General features: G+C 36.3%; 2 protein-coding genes across 2 annotated transcripts; both read right to left on the minus strand.

Moving 5' to 3' along the window:
- Nucleotides 1–691: 691 nt before the first annotated feature.
- LOC147549592 (DDRGK domain protein) lies at nt 692–4,163 on the minus strand. The gene is made up of 8 exons (XM_086669282.1): nt 3,833–4,163; nt 3,568–3,673; nt 3,044–3,150; nt 2,616–2,717; nt 2,367–2,528; nt 1,767–1,823; nt 1,124–1,160; nt 692–1,001 (listed from the first exon to the last, which is right to left on the minus strand). Exons 1-8 carry the CDS (start codon nt 3,965–3,967, stop codon nt 790–792), a joined length of 918 nt encoding a protein of 305 aa, XP_086525408.1. The 5' UTR covers nt 3,968–4,163; the 3' UTR covers nt 692–789.
- Nucleotides 4,164–13,379: 9,216 nt separating this feature from the next.
- LOC147549593 (CRIB domain-containing protein RIC9-like) lies at nt 13,380–15,886 on the minus strand. Its single transcript, XM_086670006.1, has 4 exons — nt 15,393–15,886; nt 15,202–15,296; nt 14,939–15,041; nt 13,380–14,006 (listed from the first exon to the last, which is right to left on the minus strand). Exons 1-4 carry the CDS (start codon nt 15,475–15,477, stop codon nt 13,750–13,752), a joined length of 540 nt encoding a protein of 179 aa, XP_086526132.1. The 5' UTR covers nt 15,478–15,886; the 3' UTR covers nt 13,380–13,749.
- Between the last annotated feature and the right edge of the window lie 4,021 nt (nt 15,887–19,907).

Below are 19,907 nucleotides of genomic sequence, written 5' to 3' on the forward strand. Positions count from 1 at the left end.
TGAAACAAGATAATCCCAATATCCCAAATGTACAATTATCTTAAGCATAGCAGAATTGAATTCAAAAACAATTTTAAAATTCTGTAGCCGCAAATGGAGCCCATCATTTTATACTGTTAGAGAATGACTTTCATTATACTGAATGATACGTGTTTTGCAAAGAACTCCGTAATACCAATTATCTTTTTTATTAAACAATCCGACTTAAGTTCTTTACATAAACGGTTTCGCGTTAAGTATTACACTCGCATTTAATCTTTTGTGTTTTTTAGCCTCCGTATGGGTTTCAATGTCCCCATAAAAAAAAGTGTTGTAAAATCAATGCTTGTTAAATTCATCATTATTTAAACAAATATAACAAGGGAGAAATACAAGTTGTATCTCATATTCAAGAAATTTTTTTATATTGACTTTTACAAGCTACCATTTAGATACACCTCATACAGAAAATGTCTTGGTAATTTTTGTGTATGTTGGTTTATCAAATCATGGACATCTACATCATCATAACACTATTAGTTTTTTTTTTTTGGTTGAAGAATAACACTATTAAGGTTTGTGTAGAAATAAGGAGTGCCGTAATAACTGAGATAACTGTATTCATTGTTTATCTCAGTTGCTAATCATTTCATGCTTCTTCACAAGATAGATTTAAGAAGGAAAAGGAGTGAACCAAACAATGCTAGAGAGAGAGAGGGATCAACGATATTTAAGAACAATGTAAACTATGAACGACTAGGTTAAACAACAGAGAACAACAAAATTAGATGGTAAAAATGTATGACCAAGTTACGCAATAGAGATTCCTTCCGGATTACTTATTTCTTCTTCTTGTACAAACTGTGTTTTTGGCTCCAAATCAATGAACTGGTTCGACTTACTTGCTAAATGTGAAATGCTAACCCTTCCTTGGCGCCTGATGTAATCAGCAACTGCTTTCATTTCTTCCTCTGAGATGTATATGTATTTTCCTCTATCATCCATTACCCCAGATAGACGCCCTATCACATATATTAAACAGTAAATTTTCGTAGTATACTCATAAGCGGCCGAAAAATGCAGTAATTTAGGAATCTGAAAAAGAATATCGTGGTAGTATAAGGAAGTATACGATAGAACATACCCATACTCTCCAGCGAGCTAATCCTGTTGATGCATTCCTGCAAAAAATCCGCGGTTGTTCGATGAAATTAACCAAGAAGCAACATTTAAAATATGTCCAGAGTAGGGAAGCTTCACTATAAACAAACAAAGATCTATATATCCAATAGTTAGTTTAATTTTCTTTTGTTTAAAATACAAGATCGAGGCACAACTAATAATCTCATGGCTGAAATATTTTTGGACTTGTAGATCTCTCAGGACAGAAAAAAAGCTGGCTGGATAATTTCTAAAGGTTCTCTATCACCTTGCTGGTTAAGAGCACAAAACTACAGAACTAACTGGTGTGTTTGAACACTTCCGACAACAGATTTTAAGAACTTAACAGATTTTAAGAACTTATGGGACAGAAAGACTATGTTTACACGTGATAGAAAATTTACAGGAAACCAAGTCTACTTCGATTTTTATTTTTATTTTTCTTAAACCAGGTTGATTTTCTTTTACCCTTTGCTTCTGAGGACTAGGTCTACATTTCAAACGTTATAGGTGCACTTTTTAGTAATTACAATATCTTCTAACTTTTTTATATTGTTGTCCTTAACCAATGCACTCGTAATACTTCTACAGGACAAAGTAAAGGGGACCGGGTGTTCGAAGAATACCTGAGTTCTTAGCTTGAATTCTGCAGCAAGATCTTCTAACGGAACGCACTTTTGTTTCTGCAGTTTCATAAAAGACAGATAGTAAAACAAGTATTGAAATTTCAGCTTAATGTTTATATGTTTTTTGAAGGAAAAAAAATTTGAGTCATAATGACAGGCAAATGTCAATACAATGACTTGTGAGTGCTCAATTAATGGGTCTTGGGTTAATTTCTAGAATGAAGTAAGTTTTTCCTAGCGGGTTAACATCTTTATAGTGTACGAAAAACCCATCTTAAGTGACGCACATCACCACGGAATGGCGGTTTCACATACACTGTTCAACGTCTGAAGTTGTGAGACTGTTTGGTTTGAATTTTACTTTATATTAAGTAAAACTGAAGTCATGATAATAAGTTTGATAGTCATTATCGAGTGTAACCATTGTCAAAAATGTCAAAAGAAGTCGACATGACAAGCAACAAAAGTTTACTTGTTACAGATAAAATAAAAAGAAGATTAGAGATGTCAAATTTCAGACAGCAAAATGGCGGGTACTTGTTATTGAGAAACTATTCATATAAATCAGCAACATATAGTAATAAGAGTCTGTATAAATACCTTAATGTATTCCACGAAATCAAACAGCAAACCCTGCCCGCCATCTTGCATATCGTTCTCAGTTGTACCTTCAGCATCAACAGAAATCTCTCCTTTCCATTTCTCAAACTCTAAAGCTGCAGCTTCCTCTTCCTTAGCCTTCCGAGCCAAAGCTTCTTCTTCCTACAAGAAATCAAGAACAACACGCACTTCTTCATAAGAAACACACCAATGCAAAAACTAAATAATTGTCTGAAGTTAGCACATTACCAGCAAACGCTCTTGTTCTTCACGCTCCTCGTCTTTCTTTCTCCGCATTTCTGCATAACGATCTTGTTTTGTGTGCCTTGATTCGCGGGCTGCCTCGTCGGCCTTCAAACAGAACAAGTACCAATCGCCCAAAAGTAAATATAATATCAACCAAGAATTCAATACCTTTTAACTTAAGCGTGGAACTTCCTGATAAGCTCACAAGGTATACTAACTATCTTAAGACATTTATTACAACACAAGAAAGACATAAAACAGAACCTCAGTCAGAAAACTTCGTGACTGTATCGATGTCCAATTTTCTGAGAAGTCGCCAGATATCATAATTTCGATGCACCAGATATACAAACGGCAACAGTTGACATGTAACGTGATAAAAGATTAAAAGGTGTACTGATAAACATAGGAACAAGTTGAAGGTCATATACCTGTCGTTGTGCTTCTCGCTCTTGCCGTTTCTTCTCCTTTTTCTTTGATGCTTTAGCCACATAGTAGTCACCCTCACCAATATCCTCATCACTTCCATCAACATCCTCTGTATCAACCAACTTATGCAATTAGTTCTTTCAATGGAAATTCTTAACATAGCAACATGGAAACATAATCCAAAAGCTTTCGGAAAAACCTAAAAAAATTAACACATTAAAAGTTCGCCCATACATTCTAGTTTCAATTGGAGCTAAACTAGTTTCGATTGGAACTAAACGGCTTGTCTAACACTCAGAAACTGTTTCAACTAAACTATGTAGGACCTTTTTTCAAGCCAGGAAACAACAGTTTATATGTCCAATTATCTACTCCATGTCCATATTCTTCAGTTGAGTTTATCAAGGGAAGTTCAGATTTACAAAATTTGAGAAGAAAAAAATATTATCACTACATAATACCAGAGTTTAACCTAATCCTAACAGTGATAATCAGAGGTAATGGAAATGGTAAGACATCAATCAACCTTCTATGGTGGTGGCCGGAGCAGCAGATGTACTAGCACCAGCAGTTGGTCTCCGTCGCATTCGACTAGTTCTAGCATGGCGAACTACATGTTCCTGCTGTTGAACCTGAAATTGATATTAGCTTAAATTTCTACCATAAAAACTGAAAAACATTCAATCAGATTAAGATATCGAAAAACTCTACAACAAGAACCCTATATATATGAACAAATGCGACTGTAAGTCTCTAGCCACGAATTAGGGTTTCAAACAAAAATAAAGAACCTGATTTTCTTCTTCTTCTTCTTCTCGGTGATGTTGTTGATCAGATCGAGAGTTCTGACGACTTTTCCAGAGATAAAGTGGAATTAGACCTATAACAAGAAGCATCGACAGAACAGCTACCAGAATCTCTTCCATTTCTGCAACGATTTGCTCCGATTTCCCGCGAAGAATTACAGAGGGGTTATGATTTTTTATCAACACCCGTTTTTTCCCTCTTTTGTCGACGTTCTAATGAAATTGGGGTCAATTCCGGTCTACGGTGGTGATGGGCCTAATACATTCGGATCGAACCGGAACCCAAATTGGAACTAATTTTATACGTTCACGGTTCCCTTCTTTACCGATAGAGCAACTCCAATTTGCATAGGTTTGGGTAGGGGTGGGAATCGGGCGGGTACGGGCTCACAATTTTCAGGCACGGGCGGGTTCGAGCGGGAGAGCAAGCCACCCGATCGGGATATCGGCGGGTAAATATGAGCATGTGGGAGCCCGCGACCCGATTATGGCCGAGTGCCCGTTCGGGACCTAACGGGCTCGGGCGGGTCGGGTTTCGGGTTTCTTCAATAAAAATATTATACTTTTTAATAAAATATAACATATATTAAAAAAAAATAATTAAAAATATCAATAAATTAAACTACAATTCATCCATTATATATATAATCTCTACACAAAAAAGTTACATCGAAAGTTGAGATTTTTTCATAAAAAGTTACAGAAATTGAACTTAAGTAGATGGTTTGTCGGGGGCCGATTCCGGAAAGCCGTCGTTCAAAGGGTCAAATTGCATCATACTAACATTAAGTTGGTGTTTCCACCAATCTTTCAAACAAACAAGACACTCCAACATCTCCGCAGTTAAGCTGCTTCTATAATCACCCAAAATTCGCTTTCCCAAAGAGAAGGCAGACTCGGAAGCAACAGTAGAAACCGGGACAGCAAGAACATCACGGGCAATTCGAGATAAAACCAGATATCTTTTTTCATTTTCACTCCACCAACCCAAGACGTCAAACTTTTCAAGATCATCTACCAAAGGATCGGGCTCAGAATCATATCGAGAAATCTCTTCAGAAGCAGTAGCCAAAGGATCTCTTCGAGCCTGCTTTATATTTTTCCAAAATGTGCCCCGATTCGAAGATTCGGGAGGCTCGGAGGAACCAACCGTAGAAGAAGTTTGCGACTGTGAAGTATTCAAAGTAATTGTATACTCAGCGAACAATTCGCGAAGTTTACTAACCATGGTAGTAGATTGAGATAAAGAACATTTAATAGCAAAAGCCGAACTTAGAAAACAGTTCTCAAGCTCAGACAAAACCATATCGACTTTCATCTTAATCCGAGGATCAAGAATACATGCAACACCAAATAAAACCGGAGTCTCTCCCCAATACTTAATAAATTTCGATTTCATTGACAAAATAATTTCTGAAAATAGTGGATTGCTCCGGTTATCATGAAAAACCATCCCAATATCAACCAAATATAGTTTGGAGGTGCAAGTATGTAATGTGAAAAACGAGAAAGAGACGAGCAAATACTCCTCGCTGCCCCGGAATCAATAACCCATGTAGTAGTGTAGATAGACTTACCGGTTAGGTTAATATGAGGGTCTGGAGTGCCTGCAGAGGAGGTGCTTGGAGCGGATTTCTGTTGGGCCAGCAAGGAGAGCAGGGACTGGTACTGTTCTGGACTAAGTGAGGTGGCTAGGGGCACCGCGTTTGAACCCGCGGTGCCTACAGAAGCAGCAACATGGCCTGAACGTTCCTGGTTGCGAGATTTTGGTCCATGTCGAGGTGGAAACCCATGGATTTGATAGCATGTTGTGACTGTGTGACCATGGACCCGACAATTATCACAGTATGGTCTAGGCCGTTTTGCCCGAGGCTTCTCAGTCCGAGAGGCAGAGTAATCGTTAGGGTTATGGACGGCAAGAGCGGCAGCATCAACACCGGTGGAAGGAGATCAAATGATATGCTGTTGGACCTCTTCTTGTTTCACAAGTGAGTGAATACGTAATATAGATGGAAAGGGGTCCATCAATAAGATCTGACTGCGAATGGCCGAGAAACGATCATGGAGTCCTTGAAGGAACTCCATGGCTCGTTTTTGGTTTGACCGATCCATTAAAGACTTACCATGACCACATATACATGGTTCAAGGGTCATGAGAGAGTTAAGCTCATCTTGTAGAGATTTGAGATGCGTAAAATATGAAGACACATCAGAACCGTCTTGCTTGAGAGATGATATAGCTCGCTTAAGTTGATAAATCTTGGGAGCGTTCGTTTGGTAAAAACGATCATGAGGTTTTGCCAAATATCGGCTGCACTTTCGTCGTAAAGAATAGATAAACGAATGTCTGGTGCGACAGAATTCATGATCCAACTTGCAACAAGATCGTTGCATCTTTCCCACGAATGAAGTTCAGTGGGTGAAGTTGGTTTTGGGATTGAACCATCCACAAAACCGAGCTTGTCTTTGGTTCGAAGAGCCATTTTCATGGAACGAGCCCATGATGAATAGTTATCTCCAGAGAGAGGTGGAGTGATAAGGACGGTGGTGGGAGAGTCTGAATGATGAACATCGAAACCGTGATTGGTTTGGGTTGATTGATTAAGATTCGTTTCAGAAGAAGAACCATCACCAGGAGTAGTCATATTTGTTTTTCAAAAAAAATATGAGTTTGCTCTAATACCATGTGAAGAGGGAATTCCCTCTTATAACTTAAATATGAAACCGAGAGGGATGGAGGTAGATGTAGCTGAGATGAAGAAACAGTGAGTTGAAAACTATTTCTCTTGATATTCATTAATGAGTAACACATGTGTTTATATAGGTAATACAAGTATGGATAAGCTTTAGTAATTCAAAATTCAAATATACAAATCTTAAACTAAATCTTAACTAATGTAGACCAAGTCAATCTTGGGTACTTGGGTGGCCAAGTACCGGATCATGAAGGATCCGTTGGATCCTCCTAATACTTAAAGAGTCCCTTACGGAACTGATGTTGACCCCTAACAACAAGGGTTATGAGCCAATCTCTAAACTATTTTCCAATAATAATCCCATTTGTTTCTCATAAATGCTTTTATAACCTTCCATAAATAGCTCACCATCTTCATTTGCCCATTTCATGATATATCTTTTCCTCTTCTGTCTCACTTACATCAAATTGGATTTTCAGATTTTCTTTTTATATTCATTCATCATCTCAATTTGGTTTCATGTTTTGGTTTTGCTCATATCTTACTTTGTTTTTTTAGTTGAAGCAACGATAAACATGGCGGTTTAAGCAACTCTAATGTTTTTTGGTTCGCCAATCTACAAATCTTGTTTTTGAAACTCTAGTTCTGATTTGTATAGTTTTAAAAATATTTTTTGTACTTTCAGGATATGTTTTTCTTTACTTTAGATCTATTTTTGATCTGGTTGTTAATGCATTTTCATTTTTTTTTAGATTAAACTCCAAGAGTCATTATATTTGAATGACATTGATACATCATGGTTACAGTATGCAATACATCAAGACTTGATCTCACGACCTCATGCGCTTAAGAGGGGGTGTCCAACAACTGCACCCAAGGGTGGTGGAGTAACGCATTCTCATTAGATATTAGGTTGTTAGTTTGAGGTTTATAATTTTTTTTTGAAAATTAAAAAGTACAGGTCTGATCTGTTTTTTTAGTTTTTTCTCTAATCAACTTTTGTTTTTCGGGTGACATTAGTTTTTAGAAACTAAATTGTTGGCAAAGCCAATATATTTTGTTTTTTCATGAAAGATGCATTGCTTTTGGCATAATACTATTTGCTTTCTTGACGAATCCAGGAGTACAATTTCAACCGAATCAAGAGGTATTTATAGGCAAGATATTATGATCCAACGGCTACTGATGCTCAACCGTTGGATCATAAAGTGATTAGACATTAGACTAGAGGATTGGGTCGCGGGTAGCGGGTACCGAGAATGATCCGGTCCGGCGGGTTTCAGACATGAATCGGTCAGGCGGGTCGGGGTTGAATTTCGGGCGGTCTTTATGGGCCGGTACTCGAGTAAGCCCCCTACCCGAATACCGCCCGTGCCCGCCCGAAAATTCGAGCCGGGTACACCCGCGCCGGATCTACTTCGGTCTTCGGGTTGCCTCAGATTGGGCGGTTAGGGCTGGATTTCGGATTTCCAGACCGTTTTCCCGACCCTAGGTTGGGGCTCCCAAATTCAAATTTGAGAGCACCAGCCCAGACCATTAGGTGCTCCAACCTTTGGTTGGAGTGGATACCAAGTGGAATTCCAACTAATTTGACAACTTAATTTAGAGATAAAAAGAGTTATTTTGCAAAAGGATTGTATATAAGTACCGGATTTTGTGAAAGGGACACGACTGGTTATTATTTTGCGAAGAGTTCGTGCACTAGTATTGCCCATTAAAAAAACGTTGAATTTAATTTCACGTTACATGAACAATTAACATTGTAATGTAGATGTAACGATGCTACTACAAGTAAATCTGATGGATACTATTTCCTTCACATGGATGGTTAATATCTATTGACCAAGTGTTTGCCCTCATTTTGTTTTGCACCAAAAGATTCAGTTCATCTTCTTCCTTTTTTGCTTTCTTCCACCTATAATTTTCACTGGAAATTAAAAAAGGTGTTCCCGTTGGAGTTTTACAAAGAGATTGTGTCGACGAGAGAATAGGTTCAAAATCGTTTATAGTTAAGTGAGTTTTTGTTGTTGGCCCCTATAAAGAGATTAGTGCCAAGATATTTATCAAGAGTGGAGGATTGATGAACTTTGAGATTGCGGATAATCATCCCTTTGAATTTTGGATGGGAGCTTTTTGGAGAAAAAGCTGGTGGATTTCGCGTAGTTAATCATTTGGCTAGAAGCATCAATAAAGGTTTTGAGGATCTTTTTAAGGTTGTAAATGTTTTCTAGCGTGTTCTGGCCAAAGATGATGCAGTCATCAGCAAAGAGAATGTGTTTTATGCTAATGTTGGAGTTAGGAATGGGGAAACCCACGAACTGGTTAGGGTGATTATTGTTCTTTAGGAGTCTACTCAGACCCTCTATGGCTATAGTGAACAAAAAGGAGAGAGGGGAGCTCCTTGTCTAATGCCTCTGCTAACATCAAACGCCGGCCCCGGGCGACCGTTAATAAGAACAACCATCGAGGAGGAAGTGAGGCAAGAGTGAATGAGCTGAATCCAATAGTTAGAGAAGCCAATCCTGGCCATAATACTTTCGAGGAAGTCCCACTCTATGCGATCAAAAGCTTTGGACATATCAAGTTTAAGTCCGAAATAACTTTTATATCCACGAACGAAGTTTCTTGAAAGAATGGACAAGTTCCTGGCTTATTATGTTGTTATCCGTAATCTGTCTATCCGGGACATAGGCTTCTTGAAAGCGAAATATAAGGTCCGGCAGTAGCCTTTTCAAACGATTCGCAGGAATTTTGGCGATGATCTTATACGTGGTGTTAAGGAGGCTGATAGGTCTGAAGCGGAGTTTGAGTGGGTTTGGTTTTGGGATAAGATAGATGTGGATATATATGGTTAGAGAGTGGGGGGAGATGGGTAGTCTAGAAGAAATTGGCGACGACCATGTTGCAAAATGTCTTCCTAGAATGTCTCTCAGTTGGATTGGTAGAAGAAAGGGGGTACCCGTCTGGTTCCGGAGCCGCCTCCGGCTTAAGGGAAAAGACAACATTTTTTATCTCTTCTTTACAAGGGTTCACAGTGAGGTTGAAGTTCTGAGTATTGTCTATCTGGTTATGGAAAAGATTCATGTTGTTCTGAGTGTGAGCGAAAGCAGACGGAATGGAGGTGCCCGCAGAATCGGGGGCACCCGCAAAATTGCGAGTTTCATCTCCCCTTGAGGTTCGAGGAGGAACGTCGAAAAAATTTCGAGTTGTCGAGGCATTACCGTCGGGAATGACGGATGGAGAGGCATTTGATGATGGGGTGCCCAAAGGTAGGAAGTCCTGAGATGGGGTGCCTGAAACTGGTGTCGGAGGGTTGTCCTCGACGGAGTAATAGCCTCTCGAATTCTGGGTGCCGGTGATTTGGGCGCCTGGAAATGGTTTGCCCTGAAAATGGGCGCCTGTAGTATGGGCGCCCGAGGGTGGAGTGTTCTCGGACGAGAGGGGAGTGTCTTTAATAGATGAGCCCTCTAGCGCAGGAATGCTTGTAAATTTTTCTGGTGCATTAGAATGCAACCTAATAGATGGATTATTAATAGACACATCATGGACAATATTATAGTGGAGTTGATCCGGTGAAGAGTATTTCATGGGAGACATCGTTTCATAAAATACAACATGTCTAGAAGTGATGATCTTTTTCGTAGAGATGTCATATATTCGATACCCTTTTTTATTATGTGGATATCTTACAAATATTCCGGGGTTTGTACGTGGATCCATATTTGTTTTGATGGAAGTATTCTGTGAGTAACAAAGCCAACCAAAAACTCGGAGATGGGGAAGAGATGGTGGGGATCCTACTAACATCTCATTGGGAGAAAACCCTTTCAAAATCGGAGAAGGGAGTTCATTAATCAAATAGACGGCGGTGAGAACGCGTTCACCCCAAAAGTCTAAGGAAAATGAGCTTGAATTCGTAAAGCTCTTGCTACATCAAGAATATGTCGATGTTTGCGTTTAACAACTCCATTTTGTTGGGGTGTGTAAGGACTACTCCTTTTATGGATGATACCTTTTGATCGGACCCAATTTTGGAGTTCGTTGGAAAGAAATTTGGTTCCATAATCGGAACGGAAGGTTTGAATGGTTGGAAATATAATTGAGCCATTTCTCGAATAAAATTACTCAATCCTAGAATTGAATTGGGTAATCGTTAAATTATTAAAATTAACGATGTATTTAAATGTGTCGGATTTAGACATCCTTAAGAAAATCCAAGTACATCGTGAATAATCATAAACTAATGTAAGGAAATATCAACATCCAGAATGGGAAGGGGTTGAGAATGGTCCCCATACATCCGCATGTACTAATTGAAAGGGTCTAGAAGACCAAGATGTACTATGCGGAAAAGATAAGCGAGGTTGTTTAGATTGAGGGCATACATCACATGAAATTTTTGAATTTGAAATAGACTTAATAAAAGGGACTTTACTGATAATAAATTTTGATCTCTCATAACAAGGATGGCCTAATCGCCAATGCCAAATATCAAAACTATTCTTCCTAGAAATTGATAAAACATTAAAAATAATGGAATTTAAAAAACTATCTCCTAAATGAAGGAAGTAAAGCCCATCTTGCTTTCTACCACTCGCTATTATCTTTGACTTCTCCTCGCCCTGGAAAATAAGGCAAGAGTATGAATTATATAAAGATTACATCGCATGGAAGCTGTGTAGTAATTTCAGAAATCTAAATTAAGTTAAATTTAAAAGACGGGATGTGGAATACATCCTTGATATAAAAGTCTTTATTAAAATATACGGATCCAATATGAATAACTTTGGATCTAGATCCGTCGGGTAGACGTACATAAAGATTTGGTGGAGCCAATCTATATGAGTGAAAAGAGGATAAATGGGCACAAATATGTTTTGTGGCGCCCGAATCGACAACCCATGAATGAAAAGTAAGAGACGTAACCTATGGACTTGATATAAGGGGTAGAATCATCCATCTCCATATTGGTATGTTGATTTTGATGTTGCTTCATGAGGCCAACATGGAAGCTATGTTGTTCCTTAGTCATAGAAGAAACTCTAACGTCGTCAGTGGTGGTGGAATTGTTTTCACGATATTGAGAATGTCCCTTCGGAAATCCATAAAGGAAGTAACAATTCTCAACAAGGTGTCGTAATTGATGACAATGATCACATTGAGGCCTGAGCCTCTTTCCTTTTGACCTTTGATTTTTGGCCAATCGGCCACTTGAGAACTCCTCTCGGTTGGGTGGTGGGTGTGGTTTCTGGAGGGTGCGCCCAGAATATTCACATCACCCACCAAATTGTGACCTAGAGGTGTTGTTCTTTGTTACTAAAGCTGCCGACGATTCATGGTGAGAAGCATAATCAAAGGTTAGCATTTGTTGTGCCTCTTCTTGCTTAGCAAGGTTATGAATTTTTAGTCAATGGTTCCGTTGTGAGAATTTGGCTTCGAAGAGCCGAAAAATTATCATTAAGACCTTGGAGGAATTCCATAGATCGGTCTTGATTTTCTCTTTCAAGAAGTGACTCACCTTTTGCACATCTGCACGGAGAGATTTTGATGTAGGAGTTGAGTTCTCCTTAAAGTGTAGTAAGCTTTGTAAGATAATCGGAGACGGATAGTCCTTCTTCTTTACAATTATATCGCTCTCTTCACTTGATATATTGCGGGAGCGTTAGTTTGAAAAAAAACGCTCATTATGATGATTCCATATATCGGAAGCATTATCGTTGTCAAGAGAATACTTTATTTCAACGGATATGGAGTTTGTAAGCCAAGAATGTACCAAGGCATTACACTTCTCCCATTGAATAAAATCGATTGGATTATCGGGTTGTGGAAGTGATCCATCCACAAGACCAAGCTTACCTTTTGCTTTAAGAGCTTTCATCATAGCACGAGCCCATGATGTAAAGTTGTTTCCACTCAATGTTGGAGTAATAACAATGTTAGCGGATGATTTCGAAGGATGAAGCTCATAGAGAGGGTTGATAATCGTCTTGGTACAAACGTCATGATTGATAAAAAAAAAATTATGGCTCTTGTACCATGTGAAATCTCTAGAATTGAATAGTCTAGAGATAAATAATTGATAACAAAACAAAAGAAGAAGAAGAAGAAGAAGAAGAAGAAGAAGAAGAAGAAGAAGAAGAAGAAGAAGAAGAAGAAGAAATAGTTGTAATACTTTGTTATGATTTATTATACAAGTTTACATCATATATATAATGGATTTTAGATGACCATTATAGCAACTTACAAAATAAGGAAAGACTACATTATTGTAACAATATTTAACTTGATTCCCAACATATCTAAACTTGATAGCCAAGAAACCTAAACCCTAACTTGTAGCCGTCGGCCATGCCAAGTTGTGATCGTCGTGGGCTTGGGTCCCTGTTCTCTAATTGTCCCTATAGGTTTATGTCGACAAAGGCCATAAAAGATTCTTAAGGTCATCAAACATTTTTTCCTTTACTTTATTTGTACCTTACTTACGAAGGATGAATCACTGGGCGAACTACTTCCACTAAGAAATGATCCCAAGACCTCATGAGTTTAACTGGGGGTGTCAAACCACCACATCGAAGGATGATGGCCTTTCTCCCCCTTACATATCTCTCCCTCCCTTGATATCTCTCTTTCTCCCTTGATCTTTTTGTTTCTCTCTACTCTCCCTCGATCTCTATCTTTGTTTGATTGTATCCCTCACTCTCCATCTGTTCAATATCTCCTTCCTTTTCTACTAACTTCGTTCTTCTATTTTTCGCAAATTGCGGTTGTACAAGTGATTGTTGACTCGGTAATGAAAGAGCGAAATAGACGTAAAAAAAATCCACAATATATGAATATCTTCCAAACTCAAACTCTTTATTTGCAAATATTGAAATTAGAAGCCCATAAATTTAAATTTTTGGATAAGAAACACCATATCATGTACATTACTCATTGCTAAATACAAGCACACCTTGTAATGGTGGTGCAAAAGCAGTCACCACTCAGTCCTAGCTATCCACAAAAAAAAGGTAAGAATATAGAAGGTAAAAAATGAATTTAGCTGTGGCTTTATTCAAGCAACTTTTTTAGTCTTTTGGGTCCTTAATTGCATTCATCCAATTATGAAATTGAGTAGCAATATTTTCACCGAGGGAGAAAATCATTTTCATCATCGACATTATTTTTGGATTGAACAACCCCTGTTTGATGACTAAATTGTTCATATCATAAATTTGTGTATCTCGGTGTTATATCGAGCTCTGAGACGGTTGTAGCCATTAAGGAAGACTTTGATTTCGCAACTAACCTTGATGAAGAATGTCTCAGGGTTGCAGAAGTTGAAGATGACTTAGGAGAGTAAGTATTTTTGTTCTTTTTCCGCTTATGTTTCTTTTGAGCTTTAGGAAGGTCGGAAGGTATAGAGTCTTTTAAGAAGGGATTATCTAAAGCTTGTCGAGTATGCCCAACTGATTGTTCGAAGTCTGTTAAAAAGAGAAACTTATGCTAGTTAGAATATAAGTATAGAAAAAGTAGTACTAGTTTTATTTTAACATCAATTACCCAATAAAATAGATATTATATCATCTGGCGAATGGATCGATCAACCTAAATGGTTAAAATAGGACCAAATGATAGATCACTATGAGAAAAACCAAAAAGAATACCAAAGGAAACATAAAATCATATAAAATATGCTAAAATCACACAAAAGATTACCTCACAATTTTAACATCATTTTCTATAAAAGAAAAAAAAAAATTGTAAAGTAAAAAAAGGTTTTTTTTTTTGGGACATTTCCAATCATAAGAAGTGACGGCCGGTCAGGCACACGTGGTATTTAAAGAAGGTTTGATACCAAACTTTTGATGCTCCTAAAAGTATTGAATTCATCTCCTAAAGGTAATTGCGGACATGTCTGTGTCATGACAAACCGGCAGTTGGGGTAAAGAATCTTATACTACGCGGATTGACTAAGATACCCCTAATAATAGCTTAAATCCCATTTTCATTTTTCTCAATGAGATAAATTCAATTTCCATTTGGAAGGGGATATCATCAAAAAGAAAATAATTTATGTTGTGAAATGACTTAAGTACCGACCCTAAGAAAGAAGCACTATTGCTTGACGAGGATCTAGGTCGTTTATGTTGAGGGTCATTCAAATGAAGATCTTAAATATGGATTTGTCTAAACTAGTGGATATAATTGGTTGGTAGTGTAACAATAATTATAAAACAAAAATGCTATAAGTAAACAGGATTCGTCGTCAAATTTTGAAATTTTTTGTCTCTCAGTGAAAGTATGTCAACATGTATGTAGTTAAGTAAAAATTCTTTGTACTTGTCGCATTCTCCATTTAATTGAAAAGTTTTCAGCTAGACTTCGTAAACCTGAATAGGAAACTTTAGTATACCTTGAGAGCCCCATGTTGGACCCGTCACATGGTTTCTCTCTATCACTTCACCGAAAGAGAGCGAAGGAGATGAAAAATCCGCTGCAGTCTTAAATTTATTCATCTGCAATTCATGAATATGATTTAATCCAACTGAAATATATCGTAGCTATGTAAATTGACTCAGCATGTAGTTGAGCGGTTAGTCTATACGGATCAATTCCATCTGACTTATCTATACTTCCTAATATCAAATGAATATAGTATGGATAGTTAAGGCATACCCAACTTGGTGAATTGGTAGAGTTGTTATCCCACCCTATATGTGTCACATGTGTAACATCTGTTGGATAGCCGATCTCCATCTCACGCTCCTTCTCTAAAACAAATTACAAACATATTATTTCTCATTTCAACAATATATAATCCAATATATATACATAAAGAGAGAGAGAGAGAGATGAATTATATATACCAAAGATTTGGGAGAAGTTACACATGAAACCCTTGCAAATTCCTTTGAACTTGGTACTCATTTTAGAATGTCTTAAGTTACACATCAATTCAAGTTCTCTGCATAAACCCAAATGAGAAAAAGGTAGGGTTTGATTAGTTTTTTAATGTATTTTCAATGTTTGAAAACACTAAGAATTTTATGCACTCATGACATAATTTGGGATCTTCCTCTGCCTAATGAATATTTTGAGAGAGAGAGAGAGAGAGAGAGATCAACTTCCAAATTTAGAGAGAAATGAAAGAGAGATGAAAAGGGTTTAGGAGAAATTAGAAGGGGTTAGTTGATGGAGAAATTCAGCAAAGTTGAAAGTAGAGGATGATGAGAGGGTGAGGGGAGAAGAAGGTTTGAAGAAACCTCAAAAACAGAGAGGAGAGAAAATAATAAATATTGACAGGAAAAAATGACTTCCCATCTTTAGTTAAAGACATGTTGGTGGGTGTGTCTTAGGCGACATTTTGTGTTGAACCTGTAAATATCCCTCTTAACTATAAATTTTTGCGTTTTTGAGTTGGAGGACCAAATATTAGTGGGTTAATAAGGTTCTCCTCCACCATAGATGAAATATGAGGTGCAGGTCCAAATTTCAGCTTTTGTGGTATCCCAAGTAAAAAGGTGTTTTGGAAGTTGTGTTTTTTTTTTTTTCCTCTTTTTACCCTTTTCAAATCTCTCTCTGCATTTTCTTTCTCTTTCACATTTCTCATTCTCAGTTTCTCTCTCAACTTAATGGGAGATTTACTTTCTCTCTCTAAAATATCTCCACTTAAAACCTATTGCTCATCATCTTCTAACCTGATTCAACTTAGAGTTACAAATTGTTGGCAAAAGTATATAATTGTAAAACACTAAATAAATTTCTAATCCAAATCATGAAGTAAAACAAAACCTCATCTTTTTTTTCTCTTAATGTTTTTTCCATCGATTTACTCAGTTTTAAAAGAGTTCAGACCTTAGTTTCTTCTTTCTTGATTGAAGACTGATTAATCAATTTTAAGATCAATTGATAACACCAGAAACTTGTACGAAACTAAACTCAACTTCAAAGTTGAACCACATCTTCTTCTTCTTCTCTTCAAAGCCTTAGATTTACTTTCTCTCTCTAAAATAACTTAATATGAAAAATAAATAAAACTTTAAAGATAGCGAAAATAGGAAAAATCTGGAGAGAAATTCCAAACTGGAAAAGAATTCTCGGTACAGAAAAAGAATAAAAATAAGAAATATGAAGAGAGAGAAAATTCCCAGGCTAGTACATAAAATAATTCCCGGTACATAAGAAAATTCCCAGTACATAACTAAATGACCAGTACGTAAAACAATTCCCGGTACACAAGAAAATTCTCAGTACAAAAGTGTTTAGTAAATAACCAAATGGCTAGTAAATAAAACAATTCCCGGTACACGAGATAATTCCTAGTACAAAAGTGACCTAGAAATATAAAAAAATTGTATAGTACATAAAACAATTTCCGGTACACAAGAAAACTCCAGTAAAAAATGTTTAGTAAATAACCAAATGACCAGTACATAAAACAGTTTTCGGTACACAAGAAAATTCCCAGTACAAAAGTGTTTAGTACATAACCAAAGGCTAATAAATAAAACAATTCCCGATACACAAGATAAATCTCAATACAAAAGTCTTGTAAATAAATAATTTCTGATACACAATAAATTATCATATATCGTACAGTTACAATATTTTGTAAATAAATAATTTCCGATACAAGATAAATCTTAATGTAGGTTACAGACTTGTACATGGTACATTTCCTAATTTACAGTACATTTCCTAATTTACTGTATATTCCAAAATGTGAGTACATTAGATTATGCACATTTCTAAATGTAGGTTGCGAACTTCTATACGGAGTACATTAGACAATGTACTGCACATTTCAAAAACGACATGAACTTACGGTTGAAATATCACCAAAACATAATTTTTCAACATATACATTCGTGTGCAATACACATGTCTATTAGTAAATAAGCAAAAATACAGTAAATGTTACAAAATACGGTAAATTGTTTCACTAAAATTATTTATGTTTTGGAAGAAATGTATATGACATTTGATTATAAATGGAATGAAACCTGAAAAGAAAAATATAAATCTGTAGATAAATTTGAAACTTGAAAGACTAATATAAATAGAATGAAATATTTGACATAAAAATAATGCAACATCTATCCAAAAAAGAAAAGAACTTTAAGATTTTAAGAAAATATCATACCTAAAATAAAAGAAAAAAATTACAAAGAGAGAAAGTATTTAAAGTACATTTCCTAATGTGGGGTACAGACTTGTAAAAGGTACATTTCCTAATTTACAGTACATTTCCTAATTTACTGTATATCCCAAAATGTGAGTACATTAGATTATGCATATTTTCAAATGTAGGTTGCAAACTTCTATAGGAGTACATTAGAAAATTTACTGCACATTTCAAAATGACATGAACTTACGGTTGAAGTTTTACCAAAACATAATTTGTCAACATATACATTCGTGTGCAATACACGTGTCTATTTGTACATAAGCATAAATACAGTAAATGTTACAAAGTACAGTAAATTGTTTCACTAAAATAACTTATGTTTTGGAAGAATTGTATATGACTTTTGATTATAAATGGAATGAAACCTGAAAAGGGAAATATAAATCTGTAGATAAATGGAATTAAAAATTTGACAAAAAATAATGCAACATCTATCCAAAAAAGAAAAGAACTTTAAGATTTTAAGAAAATACCATACCTAAAACAAAAGAAAAAAACTCACAAAGAGAGAAAGTATTTAAAAAGAGGAACAAAAATATATTTGTAGAAAGAGAAAGAATTTATTTTAGATTTGAGAGAGAGAGAGATGGAGAGGATGACTGTGGATAATAGAATGTAGAGAGAGAAAGTGGAGAATAAAGTGTAGAGAGAGAAACGTGAAAAGCCGGATTTTTTTATGGCATTTCTGTAATTTCGGGGTGGCAATTTGTGTAAATAAGAGTAAAAGTTTCCCTAGTGTTGTAATTTCCCACCATCACTTGATTATTGGACCTGCCCCTCATTCCTTGTGTGCAGTGGGCCTGCTTCTCTTTTTGGAGAAAGGAATGGGCCTTTTGCCCAACCCCTCTAAATTTTTAGGTTGTTGGTATTTAGAGAGGCTTTGGAAAATCAAGATAGCTCAAATGTTTTCTTTTAACTCTACAAATAATAAACAATTTTTCCGTACTAGGTCCAAAATTTTTGGTAGTTTTAGTCCAACCTTAACCCAATAAAAGCAAATAATCCCAAAAAAAATCAAAATATAGGTTTGGTCCAAAAAAAACATGTCTGTGTACCAAAGCGGATCTCTACAATTCATGTCTGTGTACAGGGCGTCATCTTCGTACATTGATTCATTACCGATCATCATCGTCCTACAAATTTTTCGTATCGTTTTAATACTAGATCTAAAAAAAATTTGTGGTTGTTTTTCATTTTATCTCGGTTGTGTTTTCACCATTAATCTAACATCCTGGCTTTCTTGGTTGTTATTCCATTAATAATAGTTATTTCTTTTCATTGTTTTTTTTGGAAGACGACTACGATCTACGTACGTCGTGATATTTGACATTTGATACATCATAGATGTGATAAGTTCGATAACTGCCCACTCAAACATTAACAACATCGGGCCTATAGCCCAACAAAGACAATGGTCTGAACCACAACAACTTTATTAATACCTACATAATCCCAATTCAAATAACCAAAGATTCCACCTTCTCCAGGATTCGAACCTGGGACCTCAAGGGATTTCTAGAGTTTTATGTCAACACTTTGGAACCACTTGGGCTACCAACTGTCGACTTCTTTTCATTGTTTGATTACCTTGAAGTTAAATCGAAAGCAAGAAGTGTCATTCATCATTGTTAGGATTAACATGGTATTGTTTCGTGTTTTTAATGAATTATCAATAGATATAAGTTTGTTGGGTTGAGATTCATAATTTTTCAAAATACAAAATGGTACAGGTTTGATATATTTTTTTCGTTTTCTTTCTCATCAGTTTTTGTTTTGTCAGCTGACATCGTTTTCTACAATATTATTGTTTCCTGACAATAGATTTTGCTTCTTACGAAAGATGTCTTGTTTTTGCAACAATAAGCTATTTACTTAACTTGACGAATCAATTTGTACGATATTGAAAAAATATAACAATAAAATTGTTGGCATGTCTCCATCAGCAGCTTGATTGGACCTTTGTCTAACCGCTTGAATATCATGCCAAGCTATTTGAATATTGCGTTGAGCAAAATAGGAATTGGCTTGACACTTCTCGTATACATGTGGCAAAAACCTTTTTACTTCGACCAATTCATAAATTGCTCGTTACCTTAAAAAAATACATTCACCAGTACTCATAATTTTGTTTACAAAATATATTTTGTCCATAATAGTGTTAACCACGACATTACTCAATAGTTCCTTTTCATTA

The sequence above is a fragment of the Eschscholzia californica genome, unplaced genomic scaffold (assembly GCF_041429995.1).
Source record: "Eschscholzia californica isolate CP2 unplaced genomic scaffold, dmEscCali1.0.p SCAF_3, whole genome shotgun sequence".
In the NCBI taxonomy this organism is placed as follows: Eukaryota; Viridiplantae; Streptophyta; class Magnoliopsida; order Ranunculales; family Papaveraceae; genus Eschscholzia; species Eschscholzia californica.

Coding starts and splice junctions, on each gene's coding strand:
- LOC147549593 (XM_086670006.1), bottom strand. CDS start 15,477: ATGTGTAACTTAAGACATTCTAAAATGAGTACCAAGTTCAAAGGAATT. Junction 15,297..15,392: donor TAACTTCTCCCAAATCTTTG/GTATATATAATT, acceptor AATTTGTTTTAG/AGAAGGAGCGTGAGATGGAG. Junction 15,042..15,201: donor CTACCAATTCACCAAGTTGG/GTATGCCTTAAC, acceptor CATGAATTGCAG/ATGAATAAATTTAAGACTGC.
- LOC147549592 (XM_086669282.1), bottom strand. CDS start 3,967: ATGGAAGAGATTCTGGTAGCTGTTCTGTCGATGCTTCTTGTTATAGGT. Junction 3,151..3,567: donor TCCGGCCACCACCATAGAAG/GTTGATTGATGT, acceptor TGGTTGATACAG/AGGATGTTGATGGAAGTGAT. Junction 2,718..3,043: donor AGCGAGAAGCACAACGACAG/GTATATGACCTT, acceptor TTCTGTTTGAAG/GCCGACGAGGCAGCCCGCGA.